Source organism: Peromyscus eremicus, chromosome X (genome assembly GCF_949786415.1).
Source record: "Peromyscus eremicus chromosome X, PerEre_H2_v1, whole genome shotgun sequence".
Classification (NCBI taxonomy): Eukaryota; Metazoa; Chordata; class Mammalia; order Rodentia; family Cricetidae; genus Peromyscus; species Peromyscus eremicus.
The window spans coordinates 90,257,905-90,281,236 of NC_081439.1; the positions used below are offsets into that span (position 1 = coordinate 90,257,905).

Sequence of the window (23,332 nt, forward strand, 5' to 3'; positions counted from 1 at the left end):
TAAGCCAGACACAGAAAAGCTAGGTAGCATATAATCTCATTCTTGTGAAATGTAAGAAAACCTTATCAAGTGGAAGTTGAGGGTAGAATTGTAGTTCCCAGAGACTGGATAGAACGGGAGTGGTAAGATAGAGAAATTGATTAATGAATACCAAGTTACAGCTGGATATGGAGCAAGAAAATACGGTATTACTGCACAGCAAGATGGCTATACTGAGAATGTACCGTGTATTTCAAAAAAACTAAAAGAAAGTATAGTCAACGTTTCCATCATAAAAAAAAAATGAAAAATATTTACGGAAACATGTTTTAAGCTGATTTGAGCATTACATAGTGTGAACATATATTGAAATATCACATGGTACCACATATATACACACAACATGTTTTCACATATTGGTTATAATTTAAATATAAATTTAAAATAATTAAATTTCACGCTTACCTTCAATTTGCTTTCCAGAAGTTCAACACTAGTAATCAGATATGAAGCCTCGGATTCATTTAATCCATGAACTACAGCTTCTTTGCCAAGTGTGGCATATAAAGTCACAACTACATAATAAAATGTAAACATGAAAATTATACACTTAGCACTTGGGAGGATGACATGTAATTTAAGCCAGGCCTTGCAGACAACAACACTACAGATACAAAAGCACTTGATGATTTGATTTGATTTCACAGTCTCCGGGTACCTCAAACTTAGTCTCACAAATTCCCAGGAATCAAACTGAAGGTCGACAGCTCCTGGGAGAAGTCAGGTCAGAGGGCAGCCCAGCAATGACTTCCCCTTTAGTGGTCATTGCCCAAAAGAATGGATAAGCCAATTTTCAAAAATTTTCAAGATCTCAAGTCAGAAGATGAGCCACAAATAATGTCCTCATTCCTTCCAGAAAGCTTTTTCAGTGTGTTCAATTTCTAATCCCACTGGTTAACTCCATCGCTTACCTGGAGAGGCTGGTAGATCCGTTCCAAAGGGCTCACCAGACTACAGCATAAACTAACAGTAATATCAGTTGTTACTGAGTAACATCTGCTAAACTTCGAACAGACACGGAGATTCAGCTTTCAGCTGATAACTAGAAATAGCTGTTTCACTACTGCTTGTTGAGGGTGAGCGATTAGACATATGGGAACATTTTTGTAGCATCTATCTTTGTTTGAAATGAAGGTTGATTCCTACACTTAACCTGCAGTACTCTATTTCCTGAAAAAAACAAATACTTAGGGTACAACAAGACATTCTTATGAACTCAATTTTTTTTTTAAATTAGTTCCTGAGATTGTAGAGGCTCAGTGGCTAGAAGACTTGCTTGCTGTTCTTGCAGAGAACAAGTGGTTGGTTTCCAGCATCCGCGTGGCTGCTCATACTCCTCAGTAATTCCGGTGCCAGGCCTCTGGGCATCAAGAATGCACACGGTGCATTTACATAAACGCAGGCATATACTCATACACACAAAAATTCAAATGAGAAATCTTGAAAAAAATGACTTCTTGTGCAATGGCAAACACAAACACTTGCTAGCCAGAAACATGCCGAGTTTCACTCATTTTCTGTTTCTCTAGTGCCAGGTCTAGCGGGCGCAGGACTGTGTATGCAAGATGAAGGCAGTGAATATGAGGATTCAAGTGCAAAAGGGAACTCAGAATTTGTGAGTGATCACTTTTGTTGTACGGTCTCCTAAGCCATACTTTCAATCTAAATTTTTAGGTTATAATTCATGTCTAATTGAAAAGTAAAATCTGAATTATACATAGTTAGGTCTCAAGTTCCCAAACTAACTCTTACAAGTTGCTTTCCTTAATAGGAGCAATTAATTGGATTATTCCTAATTTATTTATTTTGTGTGTATACAATATGTGTGTGTGCGCGCGTGCACATGGGCACGATGTCAGGTGTTGTTCCTTACTTTCCACTTTGAGAAAGGGTCTCATGGCTTTTGTTCTACTGTGTACGCAGGCTAGCTGGCCCATGGGCTTCCAAAGATTCTCATGTCTCCACTTCCCATCTTGCCTTAGGAAAGCTGAGAGTGAAGACTTATGCTACCACTGCCAGCTTTATGTGGGATCTCGGGATTTGAACTCAGGTCCTGCTCGCACAGCAAGTTCTTCATCCACCAAACCATCTTCCTAGCCCTTAGCCATGTTTTAGGGACATAATCACACAGAAAACTAGCTAAGGAACACCTTCTTTGTTTCAAATGTGTGTGTGTGTGTGTGTGTGTGTGTGTGTGTGTGTGTGTGTGTATGTTGCGTGTGTAATTATTTTTTTCAGTGATGAGGAACAAATCGATGATCTCGAGTATGCTATAAAAACGCTTTCCCAAAGAGTTATATATCAGCCCACTTTGAAAACAGAAGCATCTCAGAACATCCTTCCTCTGAAAGCAAAGCTCTCCCTCCTTCATATAAAGCACAAGGCACTCACGGGGGAAGTTGTACTTGAAGCAGGTCTGTGCTGCAATCATCCACTCTGCTCTGGTCTCACAGAAAATGGCGATGGTGTTCTTTGGTTTTAGTCCCAATGCAGTGAGTCCACTTCCGAAGTTATTCACTCTGCGGTTCACTTCAAGATAGTTTATCCATTTATAATTCCCAAGAATTAACTGTGAAAAAAAAAGGGAGACATTTTCCACTATCAGAATGTTTATTCAAATAAGCAAATGAAATATCACTCAAAACACTGAACTCTCAAAATTCCCACTATGTGAATACTCAGAAACTATGAGACCTCTGAGAATTCATTACCAAGCCCTGTGACACAGTGTTAGCATTCTTTTTCTTCTTCTTCTTCTTCTTTTTTTTTTTTTTTTTTTTTTGGTTTTTCGAGACAGGGTTTCTCTGTGTAGCTTTGCGCCTTTCCTGGATCTCGCTTTGTAGACCAGGCTGGCCTCGAACTCACAGAGATCCACCTGCCTCTGCCTCCCAAGTGCTGGGATTAAAGGCGTGCGCCACCACCTCCCGGCTAGCACTCTTAAAGTGCACTCGATTTATGACAAAGCAAACTGTACCTCTGTCATTAAAACAAGCAAAAAAGACGCAAATGCTTTACCTTCTTGAAAACCTTTCCATTGGGCTGCATTTCATTTTCTTCACTTAGGATTTCCCTGGTCCCAAGGCTGTCCTTCTTTCCAAACTTGGCTACAGCATGGTCAAATAATTTATCCAGAGTATCTGCTCCAGGGATGTCTATGACAGCTAGTGAGTCGAAGTGCGTGACAGAGCGATATGGACTTCCAGGTTTGTCTGAAGTGGGCTTAGCTTTTATTCTCTTTGCCATAGCGTTTTTCTTCTTGGCATTGGTAAGAAAATACCATGGAATAAATATAAGGGCACTGTATATTGTTATTAACAAGTGGACAGGCAGCAATATAATGGTGAGCACATTTAGCTTAAGTTTCATAGTGGAAAAGCTTCTAATATGGCGCTTATTTGTTGTTATTCTTTGGCTTCTTAAAGCCTTAGGTTTCTGGAGAAGGCAATAATGGAAGCAGCAGTAAGTATAGCCAAGGGAGTTCAATTTTAGTGCTACAGATAAATGTTAGTAATCTTTGGAAGCCGACAATAAAGTACACCTGTAGGTGAAGACAATGAACCAGGCAGAGAGTAGGAAAAAAAAAAACAACAAAAGAATATTAGCAAGTTGATAGCACCACTAATTTAAATATCCAGACCTTTATTAGTTTACATAATTCATTTGATATGGAAAGAGGAAGTAACTGGCATGAAATGCTGGAATTTTCAAGTTCAGTCATTATTGACAGAAACATTTTTTAGTGCAAGAACTTCTGAATTTCATTTTTTTGTGTGTGTTGAGTTACAAGAGTATTCTGTTTTCTTCTCTAAATCAGGCATGTAACAGTAATTTCGCGCTCTCATCAATGCGCGAGGATACGGGAATACCCGAGATGCTATCCTTACTTCTTTACTAAGGTAAGTAAATTTCTGAGATATTGCTGATCACCATCTCCCCCAAATGGGAACAATACAGCTATAGCATTCTTTCTTAGTGACCATATTGTGCCTGGGCAGAGCGTAGGTCTGAAATAGTGTTAAGTCCTAACCCTGACCTATTATGAGTTTACATACTCATATATGCAGCCAGCATAGAAGACAGACCTAGTGTTTTTCAAAGTGGGGTGGGGTGTGGGAACAGGGGGAACAGCTAACAATTTCCTTAAATAAAAACTCAAGTGGATTGCCCATATGCCACCCTGCAGTTACTGTAAGCGAGGCTGAGGTTTAGAATGTCCTATGATCTCAGAACTCCCTGGCACTTTACTCCTAAGGCACTTCCCCTGAAAAACACTGATGCAATACTCAACTACACTACAGTGTGCAGCACAAACGACTGATGTAAGAAGAGTTCAGAGGAAACACCATAAACGGCCAAGAGCACATAAGGGATTGCTGATGGTCAGATGGAGGCTGAAGAAGAAACCTAGTCACTGGGTTTCATATGTGCCGCCTCTGCCACTACCTGACTATGCAACCTCGAACAATCGTTTGCGATCAGACTAAATCAGTAGTAGGCCTTCATTTTCTGTAAGAAGACATCAATCTTTACCTTATATATTTTAGGTCTACATGATTTATTTGGGACTTTCCAAGTTGAAATTCTGATTTACACTGAACCTAGAAATTGCTTTCTTGCTCTCTCTGACATGTCTGTCTAGTCACTCACTTCTTCAAGTATCTGTCAAGTGTCTGTTGCAGAAACCCAAGATCACTCTTCCATCAGAAATTTCTTAACTACCTAAGTCTTTAACAATCTTTCCTTCATCTACTTTCCAACATTACTAAAAGTAGCTACCCATCTGCTACTTGACGACATCATCTCCACACATCTGGGCAGTTAACTTTAAAGCACAGACCAGTAGTTCTAAACCAATGTCTTTTTGGAGACAGGGTCACATTGTGTATTCCTGGCTAGCCCAGAACTCACTACGTAGACCAGGCTAGCTTTAAACTCACAGAAATCCATCTGCCTCTGCCTCCCAAGGCAGGGACTACAGATATGTGCCACCATCCTGGCTCCAGCATTTCTTTCTTGCAACAGAGGTGTTTTGTACTCCTTAATAAGCCTTAAGTCAGTCATAGACAAGCTAGCCACATGCATAATTTTTAAAAATAAGTTCTTAATGGATGTATAAAAAAGTACAAAAGAGAACTAATTTGAAAAAAAAAAAACGAGTATATACATTTTCAGGGACAATAGTTGAAGACAAAACTTTATACCATGTCCCTAAGGGCAGTACCACTTCAGTCTCAAATAAGGAATTGTCAAACTTAGGGCAGCAAATACAAAGAAACAGAAAGTGGCCTCTGAGTCACTTATAATTTATTTAGAAATAAATTGACTATATGTTTTTAATCATTTATAATAATAGTCATATATCTAAAATGTCTTATATATACTGGCTTCAGTGCTTCGTACAGAGATACAGATAAATACTCTGCTCCTGTACTAGGGGAAAAGGAACTGCTATCTACGAACCTCTGCTATCTCAGACAATGAGCACGCTTGACTGAGCTAGGAGACCTCAGGTCTAGTCCCGGCCTCTACTATCAGTGTGACTTGAAACAGGGAAAGGCTTGCAGAGCTCCGTAGCAGCAGCTTCATCTGGAAGACAGGACTATGGGAGTTCCCGACTCCCCAGTTTCCTTGGAGGAACCCCTTGTCTTCCTTACTTCACTCCGTGAGCAATCCGAATCGGCCCCTCCCTGCCTACTCTCTCAGCACTCCTGTCGCTCACTCGGGTTGCTCTCCTGACTCAGCTAAATCACATGCTAATCCGCAGCTGTGCCCACGCAGCTTCATGTGCAGGAACACATTATTGTGCAGAATGCCTCACTTGATGACACACAGAAACCATACACTGAACTAGGGTACCCCTATGTCACTCTTAAACTTGCTGCCTCATCTTCAGACCACCACGGACTCCTCTACATCCTCACCCTCAGTTGCTGTGTGGAGTTATTAGCTATGGACTCACCTCCATGTGTCTACGGCCATATGCTCATCTCTCTTCTATGACGGGACGATGTTCCCATCCCTCTATCTGACACCAGGCCTTGGTCTACATGTGGACATGGTGGTAGTGCTCTGCCCACTCTTGCCATGCTGCTGCTCAACTGCATCACTGCCATCAGCATTCTTCTAACTCCCTAGCATTTATTTCACCTTAAAAACCATCCCTTCTCTTGTACCTAACGCTCAGCGATACTCCATTTCTTCTCTTTAGAAAGCCTTAAAAAGAGCCGCCCATCTACTCTGTCACCCATTTCCCACGTTTGTTTCCTCTGGTACCCACTATGCTCGGGTCTTTGTCACCCACCACATATCAAAAGTGCTCTGATCAGTACCACCAATGACCTCCACACTATTAGACCCAAAGGTCAATTAAAGCTCTGTCGCCATCTTCCTTCGCCATAGTTAGCCTTTGATACAGCTGGTTCCTTTCTTGCCTGAAATTCACTCCCCAGACACCAGAGTTCAATTTTCTTCCTAGTCCCTGCGTTGCCAGCCTTCCTGACTTCTTCCTCTTTTCCCTGATCCCACAACACTGCAGTGTTCAATCCTCTAATTGCTTCTCTATCTACACTCATGCCTGGGCCAATCTCATTTAGTCTCACGGATGGAAATATCACATATGGTGATGATTCCCAAATAAGCCTGAGAGTCTCCCTTAAACTTCACATTTGTATAATCAATGGTTTCCTCCATGGCTATAGGTAGATGTCAATTAAGTACCTGAATTTTAGCCTGTTTAAGCCACAGCCACTGATCCTTCTACAACTGTATTCTACCCAGCCTTGCCTCTTGTATACGCCCTGATCCTGAGTTTCTGAGTTCATCTCCTACTGTGCCCTCCCCTGGCACAGCTCTAGTCCCATGTGCTCATTACTGTGACTCAGAGCTGTTGCATGTATTTTTCCTTCTGCCTGAATTCTTCTCCTAAGATAGCCATGTATGTTATTTTTTGCCTACTTTATATATTTAACCAAGTAACATCATATTCCCAGTTAGATTCTCTCTAGCCACCCTATTTAAAACTACTCTTGCAACACTCACTTTCTCACTTTATTTTTCTCCTCCCCCCCTTCACTACTGGGTCCTATTTTTCATGTTTATTGTCTATGTCTCCATTAGAATCACGATGAGGCAGTTCGCTGCGGAAACCTTACCAACCAGCAGAGCACCTCTATGTGTCCACTGTTAATAAATGTACTGAATAAGAACATCCGCGAAACTGCTCTGAATTAGAAACTGAAAGAATATACAAACAAAACAATCTGACTATACTTAACTTTAGCTATACTTGAAGAAAACACTGTGTCAAAGTTCTAGGAAACACAATGCTCTTAAAATCTTTGGCAACTGAACTGAACTGGAAAAGTTATTGATTGTTTAATGGGAACCATAAAACTGAAATGCCTCCCCACTGCAGAGATTGCTGCTGTAAGAGCAGGGAGGCTCCACATCCTGCACCTTGTGACTTTATGTCTACTGATGCCCCTTACGAAGGTATGCTGCCATTTCCTGGATGAAAAGTATACTGCACCCTCCCGTTATTAGGGTGCAAACTGAGCTGTGTTTCCTTGAGGTCAGGTGACGGACTTCTGCTCCAGGATAGGAACCACTCAGGGGAATAGTTCACTGTACCTTCAAACCTTTGCTAGTCCAGGTGGGAATGAACTTTATAAATAATTACTGAGCATTTCCTGTGGGAAAGTTGTAGAGATAGATATATTTTCACTGAATCAGTCAGTCAGTGAACCCTTTAAGGTGATATCTTTACAGATGTAAGAAACTCAGGTACAGTATAGAGTTTGCCAAAGTTAGCACAGCCAAGGAGAGGTTACTGGGTTTATTCACTTGAGTTTGTATCTCTACCATCTGCTCATACTGAACTCTAAGTAGGTAAGAGTGACAAACCTTATATGGGAAGAAATACTAGCAACAATTTTTGAGCACTGACTTGTCCTTCCTCCAAAAGTTTCAGATGAGGCAAAAAGCCTTTTCAGATGTCTAGAAAATCCTAGAAGGTTTAGTAAAGAATCAGATAGAATTTGATGTACTTTTGTTCTGATGTCAAATTTAGTAAGTATTTCATTCCAGTTACTTCAAACACCCTGAGACAGGTTAAATGCAAAAAGCATCAGCCAGACACCCAGCTCTAGGGCCCAAAGTAAATATTGCAGACTGATTAAAGTCTGAACTTAAAAGAAATTTCTCCACCAGAAGCATGTGACACAATACCAATTTAAGATGATTAATGCCAAGATACTTTTTACCGAAGTTGTAGAAATGAACCAAACCAAGCAAGGATCAATGCACCTGCCACCACAGTAACAAACCAGCAGCAGATAGCTTTTACATTAAGACAGTGGTTCTCAACCTGTGGGTCGTGACCCCACACCAGTGGCACAGCAGATATTTACATTATAATTCATGACAATAGCAAACTTACAGTTATGAAGCAGCAACAAAAATAATTGTATGGTTGGGGGTCAACACACATGAGGAACTGTATTAAAGGGTCACAGCATTAGAAGATTGAGAACCACTGCACTAAGGTTCTATGAAAATGTTTAATAAATCTATTTGAAAATCAACAATCAACTATATAAATATCACTTTAGTCACATTTTCAAGTCCTATTATTTATGAGTAAATTAAAAATCAACTACAGATAATTTCCCCAGTTTTATCTACCAAACATTAAACCATACAACTATAAAATTTCAACAGATTAAACAGATAAGAATACCTGCTATACTTTAAAAGATATTTCTAAATAAATGTTGCATCACCAAGATTTTTATGAAAGGGTGGAGTGCTTTATGAAAAAAAATTCACATATTATAGATGTTCTGAATTTGAAACATGAGAATGCTCACATACTAAGTTACAAAATGGATGCCTACACTTGGCAAATAAAATTAAACTTCAAGGAGCTGCATTACAATCTAATTTGCTTGACAACTTAACTTTAAAACTTACAAAATGTTAGTATTTTAAGACAATAAATGAGCTTAGATTAGCTAACAAGATCTCTTGCTATCAGATAATCTGCAGCACCAAATCTTTCCATTATATATATATATATATATATATATATATATATATATATATATATATATATATATGGCTCCCCTGGTCAGTCTCAGCAAACTCAAATTGTTAGACTGAAAACAATGGTCATTTTAACCAATACCAAATGATCTGTATAAACAAACTTAAAACTCAAGTCATTAAAACTAAAAACAGGGCAAAATAAAAACCTTGGAGAATGTGTGTGCATGTGTGCGTGCGTGCTCACGTATGTGCTCGCACATGTATCTGTGTGTATAAAAAAGCACAGCTATGCTCACACACACTCCCCTTCACCAACACATACACAGAACTAGTTATTGTTTTGCTTTAAAGTATTTCGTGATTACAACTCATCTCTGAGTGTCTCTCACGAGATTAGCCAAACCTGTTTATTTCATCACCTGGAGAAGCATTAACTCCTGAAGTCGCCATTCTGCCAGTCTCTTCCCAGCTTTTCCCAGCAAAGAAAGCACCCCAGCAGCCATGGTGAAGGCACTCGTTCATGCACTAGCAAGAGCTCCCTCCCTCCCATAATGCCTTCAAAAGATCCCCAGCATGCATCAGATCTTTTATCTAGGTCACAGTTAAGTATAATTGGGATCCTATCTCTCCGTATGTTGAAATATGGAGATTTAGGAGCCAATGTTACTGCCTACACACTATACTGCGTAGGACTAGATGTCTAGTACTCATTCGAAGTGATAAGAGACACAATTGATTTTTAAATATGTATTTTTCAGTTGGTAATTGACTATGTAATTTAATCCAAAGTTTTAAGGAACTTGGAAAAGAAATTTATTAGAAGGTGGCACCACCTACTGGCAAAGTATAATATTACAATCCAAGAGAAAAACCAGCAGGGAGTGAAGTATTTGGAAAGAACTAGAAATGGTTTAAGGCTGTAAAATCAAAGCAGGCAGCACAAAGATGATGTCAAAGTTCTCCAATGGCAGCTAAGGAGTAACTTCTACAGGTCGCTGTACACAAAGCCTTGCTGCCAAGACATGACGATTGTGTCGACTTTCTTTATGTCCATAACAACGCCTTTGGTTCCCTGGGAGTGTTTTCTCTGTTGGAACATACTAGTTTTAATTTTAACCCATGCTAACTAAAAATAACACAGTTACAGAACCCAACTTTAAAGTTGTTATGTTTATGGTATGTAAAAACAGTGACTCTGTTTTTATTAAATAAGAAATACACACAGCCTGTTGTTTATAAGCTATGCATCTCCTGTTACCTTACATATTATAAAAAGTTTTGCAACTGATAGACAGTTGTCAACCACTGAGTGATTAAAAAAATCCCTGTAACCAGTAATATTTCCCACAGGAATACTTTTGTGTTACAGGTAGAGTTTTGCAACTAAGTATTTAAAACAAAATATACACACACACACACACACACACCCCACACACACACAAAAAAAAACCCTACCACCTGCCCTCTTTATTTGATAGAGGTGGAGGAAGTTTAACAGGCTGGTTCTTAGCCAATGTTGTTTACCAGTACTTTGTACTGCTAAAAGTTATGCAGCATAGTCTTAAACCATTTCTTATAAAGAGGCCAAATAAGTCTCTTTAGTTTAGCTGCCTAAACATACTGATGTATATTTCTATCATGTTTTTTTAAAGAACATTTTGATCTTTAATGTTACATATACCTTATGAGTAAGACTAAAGAATTCGCTGGGCGGTAGTGGTGCACACCTTTGACCCAGCACATGGGAAAAAGAGGCAGGCAGATCTCTTGAGTTCAAGGTCAGCTTGCTCTATAGAATGAGTTCCAGGAGAGCCAGGACTACACAAAGAAATCCTGGCTCAAAAACAAACAAACAAACAAACAAACAAACCACAACAACTCAAACCCTTACAAATCTGTTAAAATCGCATGGCCAATGAACGGGAGTAAAGAAAAAAAGGCACATAAGAGAAATAACCAAATACACTTTAACAGTTCATTATGAGTGCTTCCAACATTTAAAAACTAATGAATTCTTGACTGAGAAATCATACAAAGTCAAATATTTAAAAAAAAAACATGGAAAAATATTCCTAATGCTAGCATTTCCATGTTAGGTCAGGAATAGATTCCACTCTGTTCTTTCTTCTTACATTCCCATGGCTTATCTGGCCCACGTCTCACAAAGGTGAGTGAGGCAAAGGCAATAAGGAAATTATTTTTATTTTGAAATCTATTCTGAGACAGCTGGAGCAAAGTTATGATAACTGATGGAGAGCCTCCAAATGGCCACGGGGCACTACCTGGACACTTCTGAAAACAACCAGCCAGGTGTTTTGCCAACTCACTGACCGTTCCTACTCTTCACCTTCAGAGTATTTTTTCTGCCGAAGCCTCAATGGGCTAACACTTGGATTGGCCAAGATCGATTGCTGCAGCCCAGTTGCTATAAATGTGTCCCTGTGTATGTAGGTGTATATGCATGAGAATGGCAGTACTCTCTGGAGAGGTAACTACAGAGGCTTGAGATACTGACCGTCCCAATGGTGGCAGTCTATTTTTCCAAAGGAAAAGCTAAGCTTCCTGATATTTGTCAATCATGCAGTAGCACAGAGCCCGAGGAAACTGGATTCACAGATAGCTAATTCTGGCCTCATCTATGGCCATGTTTAAGATTCTTCTAATGCAAACTAATGAGTGGCCATTAAGTCTTTTGAATTTCTTCATGCTTGGAAATCAGTCATTAGCACAGAAAAAACGACTCCGTCTTCTGTTTCAAATTCCTAACTTAGTACAATGAAATCCATTCTTAAAAGACCAGAAATACTAGAGAGGCCTCGTCAGAGCTGCTGAGCTGTCAAGTCTGAAACACATGAGCCTGTCATTTCTCATCTGTAAAATTAGAAAGGTGGATTCAGATTTCAACACATCAAAGGCTAATTCGGTTTTCAGAAAAAAGGGTAATGACACGGAGCTGTTTTGTTGCCAGATATGGGTGTTAAAAACACCCCTACTATTTCCTGTCACGGTCATGTTATAAAATAGAGTGCATGCTTACCTCTCAGAAATGAGACCGGTATATCCTTTACATTGAAACTGGCTGGCATTCAAGAGAATGCATGCCTACTGTTCCTTTCTGCCATGCTTCAGAGTGGACGAGTAAAAATTTGTCCACTAGCTAGCACTGGCCTCAAAATCCACATCTGGGAACCACTGAACTGGATGATTTTCCAGTTCAAGGTCTCAAACATGACTTCAAGCGCTCTGCTGCATTTGTTTGACGCTCCACGTCATGGTCCAGAAATGAACACCTCAGTGAAGACAACGCTGACATTTCAGTTTATGCACAATCGGACAGCTACTCACATCCGCTTGAGAAATAGCCACTAAGGGACTAAGCTTCAATTTCTGAGATGTGCCTAAGTGGCCACCACGAATCCGTGATTGTGTGCTTGCTCTCCAGCCATTTTACAGACAAGGAAGCTATCCAGCCTGCCGAAAATAGCTCAGACACCTCAGTACTCAAAAACTGGAACTCTTATTTTGGGGGCATGCCTCCGAGAAAGGATTTAACTAGTCCTCCCCTTCTACAATTGAGCTACATATGGTTGAAATTCTAGAAGTTGCATAAAGTGAGTGTGTTTTCCCATTTTACTTTTCCAAATATTGCTTTTTTAACATTATATAGATACTGGTAAGGTTTCTCCCTTCATAGCCTCAAAAGGTGGATACAAGTATATATTTTAATTCCTGAAGGACACATACTTACAGACTTCTTCTTTCCCTTTTAAGAAGAACAGGAATATCTCCAGTGATTTGATTCTGCAGTGAGAGACAACATTTATGAGTACTGTGACATGAGACATGAAGAAAACCAGGTGACAGCTCCCATCTTCTACGTATCTTAGCTCAGGATAAGCCAGTTACTAAAGGCAAACTTAGGGGTTAAGAAACCCTTAAGATGAGCACCTGATTCGAAGTAGTAACATTAGGAGTTCAGGCAAGTTCACTGAGCGGGACTCACTCAAGAAATGGCAGCAGCCAAAACCCTGAGAAAATGCCAAGAGGCAGAAACCAAGTTCTTAGTGGGTAGTTTGCACTTCTGACTCCTTCATTAGCAAACCAGCTGCTGTTAACTGGAACACAGTTTTCTGCTGTGATCCTCTTGATTTTTATGGGAACATGTAACCAACAGGTGGTCCCTTTTGTTATATTTACTAGAACTTTTTCCAACTGAAATTAACATCTATGATACACTTCTGGGGAGGGAGTGTTGGAGCTAATAGTGGAGTGTTGGACCCATAGACAGTATGGGCCTACCTATATAAAAGGTATGCTATTGAGATTGCCTTATTTTTCCCCAGTTATTAACACGGGGGCAGCAATGCATATACATATTAAAATAAAGTCCAAAGAGTTCGGAAGGTAAATGTCGTAGGATAAAAACCAGTTTTACATACAAATCATACAATTCCCTCATCGAAAATTCTAGTAACTACAATATAATAATAATAATAATAATAATAATAATAATAATAATACCCAACCATAAAATAATTTAAAGATTTGTAGGTGGCAGGAAGATGTAGGAGGAATGGGTTGGAGGAATACATTAGAAACTACCCACTACTTTGCTTCATTTAGAAAATGACTCCATCAATAAATATTTGCAAACACTTCCACCTGGATACCCCGGAAGAAGAAGCTGGGAATGACCATCCCCATCAGAGCGTTCTCCTAGGCAGATGAGCACTTTAACCCCCTGCTCATCTCCAGGCCCAAACCAGCTGTGCAAAAGCAACTCTCAATACAAACGGAGATGGGGCTGGACACATGGCTTAGGGGTTAAGAGCACTTGTTGCTCTTGCAGAGGACCCACGTGGCGGCTCACAACCATCTGTAACTCAACAGTTGCGGGGGATCCAATACCCTCTTCTGACCTTCAAAGGCACCAGGCATGCACGTGGTAGACAAACACACATCCAGGCGAAACACTCATACAGATAAAGTAAATATAGCTTTAAAAATTCAAAAAGGGGAGAAAATATTTCTCAATGTCTACAACCTTAAAAGCCATTTCATTCTTAAGAAAAGGGAACTAGAGGTGTAGCTCTGTGGTAGAACCTGTGCTTAACATATGTGGCATTGGGTTTGATTCAAAACTGGAGTAGTGTGAGAAATTCTGAATGCTTGTGAAAACACCCCAAGTCTTGTGACCCCAGTTTCTTCAAAAACACCGAATTGTTCCTGGAATGTGTTTTCATGCTCCTCCCAGGTGTAGTGGATAGGAGTGAGCTGACTTCAGCTGTTATTATTCATTCGCCTCTGTGGAAAAAGACATTTTTGCCACATGTGACTTGTCCTTGTGATTGAATACCTTACTCATATGGTTCTTAACCCTCAAGAGTATAAATTGCCTGAAGCTCTGATTAAAGTTGGCTATTGCATGAGACTTTAGGCCACCCGGTTTTTCGGCCCCGTTTTCCCAGGTTTAGGATCCCAACAACTAGGGTAGCAGCACCTAGCACAATAGGAAAATGAAGAATACAATGACTACCCAGAGAAAAGGAAACCAAATCTCATTTTCTAATCTAGCCAACCAGAGTTTCCTACCCAACAGAACTAATCTACAACTCTCCCAGCCTCCCTTCTGCAAAACAGCACCCTCCCCTCAGTCAGTCTAGGCAAATAAATTGAGACATAATGTAATATAGAAAACTTAAGCAGATTATCATCAGCAGGTTCAATTTATAGATTATCAGAAACAGGGATGATTTTGCTAAAATTATAAAGTAAACCTTACTCAGAATTTCTTCATGAATATACAAGCGTTTTTAATAGAAGGTATTGGGAGCCATGAGACCTAGTTTTGGACCAGTATATATGAGTGCTTGTCCAATGGGTCTCCAGATAAGGCAACAGCCCACAGGGACAGTATCACTCGGCAAGATCTGTGGACTTCTGGACAGCGCAGAATACTGCTGGGACCATGCAGCCTGCACACTCTCTTCTCTCTTATAATTGATGATTCTCTTGACGGTTTTAGTGTCATTTTGTCAATCATGCATTGGACAGTTGTGATCATTCCTGGAAACTCCATTTTTTCCCCTAGAATTCTTTGGGAGCTGATGCTTTTCAGGTTTCTTGTCTGGGGAAGCCAGCTGGTCACTCCAGACCCTGGGGAGCTGTTCTGATTCAGGCTGACAGGATCGGAGGCAGATCACCCCTATTTCTGTAAATATGTTTTGAATGATATTGTTGTTCTTAAAAATGTGTGCCTCTGTCTATCACCTTTCAGTTTTGTAAAGACAGGATGTACCTGGCTTGGTATTTGGCCAAGCTAACAAAATGATAAGTGTTGTTTTGAGTTTAAAGATGTTTTGATGTTACAGTTGGGGAAAACACATTTGACATATTTGTTTTTGCTAGAGGTTAACATTAGAGGATTTGGGAAAAACCTTGTTTGTTGGGATGGTAAAACATGCTTGGTTTTGATGTATAAAGAAAGGCGGCTGGAGCTATTTGGGGCCGACCACTTGTGTGAGACTCAGTTGGTAGTCAGACAATTCATTTCTTCAAGCTGACACCCCTTCCCTATGTTTCGACCTGAACACAGGCTGAGGCTGGACCGCAGCAATAGGAAGTTGAAATGTCTTAGCTTAGAAAAAATTTCACACACTGACAGCAGATAATACAGTTTTGTTTCTATGGAATAATAACGGTAGTGTGGAAAAATACAGTGTCAAAGACTGACAATTATGGAAGAAACAGAACTGAGAAATTCGAATTCACTAAATACAAAGGAGAAAAACCACATCCATAGAGCTAACGAGAGAGCTGAGTTAACTAATGAATTTTTCCAAAGGAGCTCCCAAAGTATTACAAATACATGGAAGTGTAGTTAAACTTCCGATAACCTCATACTTCGGAACAGACTTCAAAAACAAACCATTACCGAGTGGGTCCTCTCTGTAAGTAAATGAGTCTCTTAACCAATCATTTTAAAACATTCTGTGAAAAGTCAAGTAAATAGCATCTGTGATAGCATCTGTTGGAAATGTTCCAGGCATGAGTTGCTCTCCTGTACTTAATATCTCAAGCATCAATGTTAAGGTGAAAATAGAAGGTTTCAGAGATGAGTGGAAAAATATCAAGAAAACCAACACATTGTGTTCAAACCTCAAAGCAAATTCGAGCTGGGCTAATTCAAAACAATTTCCTTAGCAATAATGGTGTTTTATATATCTTATTAGGTAAACAGATAATCTTCTATTGATAAGTGCTTGTAAATAAAAATCCTCCTGTACTGGAACACAGCTTAAAACTTTAAAATATTGAGCTCCAAACCAATTATGGTACCTTTACACATGCATGTTTGAGTTTTACATAGTCACAACATTCATGTCAAATATGAAATCTAGCTGTTTTAATATTTGTATGCTTTTGTATTTTCATGCAAATTTAGTATTTTCCATAAAATAAGAAACGTAGCCAGGCAGTGATAGCACACGCCTTTAATCCCAGCACTTGGGAGGCAGAGACAAGGGGATCTCTGTGAGTTAGTTCGAGGCCAGCCTAGTCTACAGATCAAGTTCCTGGATAGGCTCAGCTACAGAGAAACACTGTCTTGAAAACCCCCCCTCACACAAAAAAAATGAATAGAAATGTGTAGTTGGGAGCTGGAGAGTCCAGGGGTGGTTAAAAGTTACTGCTCCTGCAGAGGACCTGAGTTCAGTTTCCAGTACCCACATTGGATGGTTTACAACTGCCTGTAACTACAGTTGCAGGTGATCTAACAATGTCCTCTTCTGGACCCCACAGCCACTGCCTACACCCACAAACTGATGAATGCCAGCACCAACAGGAAAAATTGGCAAGTTGAAACTGGATATTGCATAGTCTCAAAGTATCCACCCAAATATGTATTGATAAACTATAATATAAACATTAATATTTACTATAAATATAAAAACAAAAGCCAGGCATGGCAGCATATGCCTTACAGAGGTTGAGGCAGGTGAATATCTGTGAGTTCAAGACAAGCCTGGTCTACATGGCAAGTTCCAGGTCAGCCAGGGCTACATAGTGAGACCCTGCCTCAAACAAACCAAACAGTAAAAATAAAAATATTACCCTAGAAAATCCCAGTTGACACTACCTTAACTGATCACAGCTACCTTCACTAGTTACAGGAACTATCACCATCCCACAAGTTCTGGCCTGATACAGAACTTCATTTCCATGGTGTTCTGAGAAATAAAACACAGTAATGTAGAGTGGCAAAACCTTAACAAAGTGAAGAAATTTAGCATGACAGTAATGAGACATCTCATGTGTCCTCTGGTATGACGCATCTTAAAGAGCACAGTGTTCCCAAGGCAATTCTGCGCGAAATGAATAATTTCAAGATGTCATAGATAAAACATCAGAGAAGTCCAAACTGAGGACATTCAATGAGGAAATGAAGAATATCATCTACAAAAATGATCAACTTTGGGAAGCTGGAGATGTAGCTCAGTGGCACAGCACTTGCCTCCCAAGCATAAGGCGCCAGGTCCAATCCCTAGCATAGAGATTTTTTTTACAAGAGAGAACGAGGCAGCATGATTCTAGACTATAAACTAAAGCAGAGAAAGAATAGCACAAACACTGCTTTCTGATCTGGTTGGTCGAGTATACCAACTTCAATAGTGTTGATGACTAAACTATTGTATGCAAGATGTTTATATTAAGTGAAGCTTTATGAAAGACCCATACCATTTAGATATTTTTGTCAATACCTAAGGAGGAGTCAGAAAATAAACAGGTTCTCTAACAAACAATATGCCACTTCATGTTCCCAGAAGTAATCTATCAGTGTGCTCCTTTCCCCGTATCCTCTCTGACACTGAACTGAACTATGTATGTTCTAAAGCAGTGTTCATTCAACACTTCATTATTTCTTATATTAGGTTTTCGTTCAAGTCCTTTGCCCAATTTTCTATTTCTACTTAGGTATTCATTGTTGATTCATCAAGAGTCCTTACATATTAAGGAAATAACCTTTTTTGTCTGAAATATTACGTTTTTCTCACCATAGCTTTTCTTTTCTTTTTTAAACTTTTATTCTTTTTCTCATACATTGCATCCCAACCATAGTTTCCCCTCTCTCCATTCCTCTCAGTCTCTTCCCATACCTCCCCTCTCCCCCAGATCTACCCCTTCTCCTCCGTTTCCCTTAATAAAAGGGAGCAGGCCCCCCAGGGTTATCCACCAAAAAAAGGTCTTACAAGATACAATAATACTGGGCACAAACCCTCATTTCAAGGCTGGACAAGGTAACCCAGTAGGAGAAAAAGGGTCCCAAGCTCAGGCAAGAGTCAGAGTCACACCCCACCCTCTTTCGCTGTTCCACACTCCCACTGTTCGGAGTCTCACAAGAACACCAGGCTACACAACTGTAAGGTATGAGCAGAGGACCTAGTGCAGGGTCCGTGTTTGTCGCTTCAGTCTCTGTGAACCCCTATGAGCCCTGCTTAGTTGATTCTGTGGGCTGTTAGTTTTCTTGTGGTGTCTGTCCTTGACTCCTCTGGCTCCTACAATCCTTCCTCCCTGTCTTCTGTGGCCTTCCTCTGGCTCCACCTAGTGTTTGGCCACAGGTGTCTGTATCAGCTCCTATCAGTTTTAGCTTTTCTTTTTCAATTTGGGTGCTTTTTGGACAAAGGTGATTTTTTTTTTAAGTAGTAAGATAGCTCCTTTGTGATTTCCAGGTCATCTTCTCATTTCAAGAATGAAATTATAAAATTTTTCCCTGTATTTCCAAATCAAGATTACTAAGCCCAATATGTATCTTTTGGGGGTAACAACGTGAATGTGGATAGGGAATATGATATATACTACCAACTGCTTTAAAGAACAACTGTATCTATACTTCTATCAGTAGTGCTACAATAATATAGACATAATACTTTGTTACTTTAATAACCAAAAGCATCTACTTGTACCATGCCCCAAAGAAACCATTTACTACCTGAACAACTGTTCAAATTCCCATTTTCGGAAGAGCTCTTGTTTTACAGACTTGAGTTCATGGCCTTTTTTTCTACCCAGAATTGTGCTCCAAAGCTACCTTTACTAGGAATACCTTCATGGACACAAGTTAAAATGTCTGCTCCTCTTCGAATTCCTAAGGCTCTTCTCCAATAGTCCTTAAGTTGAGTATTGTCCTGTGTTCTGATCTAAAGCGCAAGAGTCAGGTCTTATGATCACTGTGTCTGTCTTGTAAACAGCATCAATTATTTCATAGGACAAATCATGGAAACTAATTTCCGCTGTGAACCACTACTTTTCTCCTCACACTTCACATCAACCTTCATTTGCTTGAAACTATTTTAGTTTGAATTTTTTTTTTCATTCTATTCAACAGACATTTTGAAAACATAAGACAAAAGGTTACTGTTATATTTTAGAAAAATGAGAACTCATTTTAACTAAACAAAATCTTTAGTGTTGACTGACAAATTTTATTTTTCATGCTGAAAGTATATGTGTGTGTGTGTGTGTGTGTGTGCGTGTGCGTGCGCGTGCGCGTGCGCGTGCGTGTGCGTGTGTGTGTGTGTGTGTGTGTGTGTGTGTGTGTGTGTATTGCATATCATGGCAATGTCAGTATTTCTTTGCATGGTTAAATCTGCAGTACTCTAATAAAATTTACGTTTATCAACTTTGAAACCAATGCTAGAACCGTATCTATATTATCTAAGCGCTACCGACAGTCTAGTTTCAATGACAAAAGAAACTCATCCCAGCTAATAGTTCTATTACTACCCATTATTTTACATAACTTCTCCCCCAACTAATTAGTACATAGCTAGATACAGATTTGTCTAAACTACAAAGCAAGTTCCAGACTTCAACTGAGACAAGAAGATAAATTTCTTGTTGACAAACTCCACTCTTTACAATCAAACAATGTTAGGGACTTTAGAGACAAATAATACACTCTTTCTATGTAGCCCAGGATAGCCTCAGACTTGGCAATCCTAATGCCCCAGCCTTCTGAGTGCTAGGATTACTGGCCACACAACACCTCAACAAAATATAAGAATAGAAGTGAACTCAGCTTTAAAAAGGGAATTCTTCTCATAGATACATTAAGGAGCATTAGGCTAAGGCATATAAGTATGCTAAGTCAGGTACAGAAAGAAGTGCCAAATGAGACACTACTTACGTACAGAATGAAAAATAGCTAAATTCATAGACACAGAGAATAGAACAGTGGTTTAGTAGGATCTGAGGGAGAAATATGGTTGTAGTAGTCAAAGAACCCAAAGTTTCAGTTATACAAGATAATTCCTAGAGATCTATTCTGCAATATGGTGACTCCAGATAACAATACTGTCTCACACACTTTAAAAAAATTGCACAAAGAACTTTTGTGAAACATTCCAGTCAGCCATATGCAAATAAGATGAGAGGAAAATTCAGGGGGTGCAGGATTGGTTTATTATACAGACCGTGGTGACAATTTTACACTATACACTTATCTGTAAACTTACTAAACTGTACGCATTAAATATATTCAACTTTTATATCAACCATGCCTCAGAAACCTTAAAAGATGAGCTATTAATTACTGTCCATTTGCAGAACAATTGTTGTGTAGCGATAGCAGCTGTCTAGCCTACAGTGAATCCAAATGCACATTTGCAGCAAGGAGGATGCCAAGCAAGTCTACCCCCGATTCTCTTTCAGAAGTCTGTAGAGCATACCTTCCTTTAAGACAGCAGTTTTCGACTCAGATATCACCTTCCACTGTCAGAATGGCTATGATCAAAAACACTGCAGACAGCTTATGCTGGAGAGGATGTGGAGCAAGGGGAACACTCCTCCACTGTTGGTGGGAGTGCAAACTTGTACAACCACTGTGGAAATCAGTATGACGGCTTCTTAGAAAATTTGGAATCGATCTACCTCAAAACCCAGCCATACTCTTGGGCATATACCCAAGGAATGCTCAATCATACCACAAAGAAACATGCTCAACTATGTTCATAGCAGCATTATTCGTAATAGCCAGAACCTGGAAACAACCTAGATGCCTGTCAACTGAAGAATGGCTTAAGAAAATGTGGCACATACACACAATGGAGTACTACTCAGCAGAGAAAAACAATGACATCATGAAATTTGCAGGCAAATGGATGGAAGTAGAAAATATCCTGAGTGAGGTAACCCAGACCCAGAAGGATAAACATGGTATGTACTCACTCATAAGTGGATACTAGATATAAAGCAAAGAACAATCAGACTGCAACCCACAGAACCAGGGAGGCTACATAGCAGGGGGGACCCTAGGATGAATGTGTCTATAAGAAGTTTTGGTTTTACTCAATCACTGGGCAAGCCTCAATGAAACATTTCACTATTAGGATAAGAATTTGTACTGTATCAAACTGATAATAAAAAAATAAATAAATAAAAATGAAAAAAAAAGACAGCAGTTTTACTTGAGGGAGCTTTCCTTGTTCTGCTATCAGTGGCAGATCTAGTGTGACTGTTTTGAAGCGCCCACTAGGTGACAGGAGCTTTGAAGAGATGAACATGGCCATCACTTCACCGCACCAACTCAAGTATCTTAGACAGTAAACTGCAGAACAGCAGGCACCGGGCTGCCCAGAAGCGTGCCGAGACCACGAATGGATGAGTCCCAGGCTTTCATTTGAAATATTAAAGAGCTGACTAATACTTCAAGGAAGTGCTTGTTACTTAAGAGATCTGGTGAGAAACTACTACAATCATGACTTTCCACAAAATTTGTGGGTTTCTTTTTTTTAATCAAGAAGTTATAAAGTCACACACATACAAAACATGTCTTAATAGGTGTGATCATAGAAATGACTAACATAATGAGTGGTTGTGGAGTAATACTTTTAGGAAAATGTTTGCAATTTCCTCGGTAAAAAGGATTTAAGAAAAGAAAAAAAATGTATCTTTAGAAACAAGGTCTTAGAGCTAAAATACTGTTCTAAAAGCCTGTTCCTGTGATTCTGAAAGTGTCATCAGGGACTACAGTTCCTTACAGTCTAGCATGTATGGTACTGCACATCTACTTCCAGTTCTGCAGGAATAATTTTATTTACTAAAACAGGTAAGAAGAGTACATTATAGTTTCAGCAAAAGTAGAGCCAACAAAAAGAAATTGGTGCCGTCAAAGTCAGACAAGAGGACCTTTATACAGTGTTGAAATTCACCAGGTATGGTGATACATGCCTTTAATCCCAGCACTCGAGGAGGCAGATCTCTAAATTCAAGAACAGCCTGGTCTACAGAGCGAGTTCCAGGATAGCCAGGGTTACACAGAGAAACCCTGTCTCAAAAAAAAAAAAAAAGAAAGAAAGAAAGAGAAAGAAAGAAAGAGAGAGAGAAAGAAAGAAAGAAAGAAAGAAAGAAAGAAAGAAAGAAAGAAAGAAAGAAAGAAGGTTAAAAAAATAAAGGATATTAAGTCTGTAAATTGGCACATGTTAGAAAGGAATTTGGCAATGTGTGGCAAGAAGCCTTAAGTCATATTTCAGGAATTGTTAACTTACGATTATACTTTCAGGAATGTCTTTAGGAAATAATGAGATGGAGATACACACATAAAAAAGAAAGTGAAATACAGCCACCACTGTGGTAGATACAGGAAAATTAGGAAAGACCTCAAAGGGAGACTGGTCAAATAGTGATATACTTGTGATATCAAATACTTACCAATCACCAAATGCAACACTGTTAAAGAATATTGTTTGTGGATATGAGAAAATATCCAAGACATATAAAATAAAACTTCAAGTACAACACTTTCTGAAACTCACCAAAGCAACACCCCGAAATGGAAGTACCTAGAGACTGTGGGTTTTTACATTTTCAACCTTAAAGTTTTCCTACATGTTTTAAAGCTTCCAGAGAATTTGTTCCTTGTATCCCTAATAATACGGTAGAAACATGCTAACAGTCTTTCAGTTACTTCTAATGTATGCTGACAGGTGTGTGTGTGCTGACAAGTAACAATATGTCCCCCAAGTGTTTGACCCTACTCAAGGGAGTGAGTGATACTTAAAAGAGCCAAGTTGACTTTGTATTTTTCCCTGTTTTTTTTTTTTAAAGACAAGGTTTCTCTGCATAGCCCTGAATGTCCTAGAACTCACTTTGTAGACCAGACTGGCCTTGAACTTAGAGATCCACCTGCCTCTGCCTCCTGAGTGCTGGGATTAAAGGGGTGTGCCACCACCGCCGGGTGAATACTTCCATC

The 23,332-nt window shown here is 39.5% G+C and overlaps 1 protein-coding gene across 6 annotated transcripts in view; it reads right to left on the reverse strand.

The window, feature by feature from the left end:
* Positions 1–23,332, reverse strand: part of Acsl4 (acyl-CoA synthetase long chain family member 4) — a 68,594-nt gene that overhangs the window by 28,748 nt on the left and 16,514 nt on the right. Inside the window, exons 2-5 of one of the 6 annotated variants that reach the window (XM_059251373.1) lie at positions 12,833–12,885; positions 3,055–3,294; positions 2,431–2,608; positions 445–554 (exon numbers count right to left, since the gene is read on the reverse strand). In XM_059251373.1, coding sequence (XP_059107356.1) covers positions 445–554; positions 2,431–2,608; positions 3,055–3,282 — 516 coding nt within the window. In that variant the 5' untranslated portion in view covers positions 3,283–3,294; positions 12,833–12,885. Of the gene's footprint in view, positions 1–444; positions 555–2,430; positions 2,609–3,054; positions 3,578–12,828; positions 12,886–23,332 lie in introns of those variants that run through there. The other 5 variants (XM_059251371.1, XM_059251374.1, XM_059251375.1 and 2 more) reach the window with 5 other exon arrangements.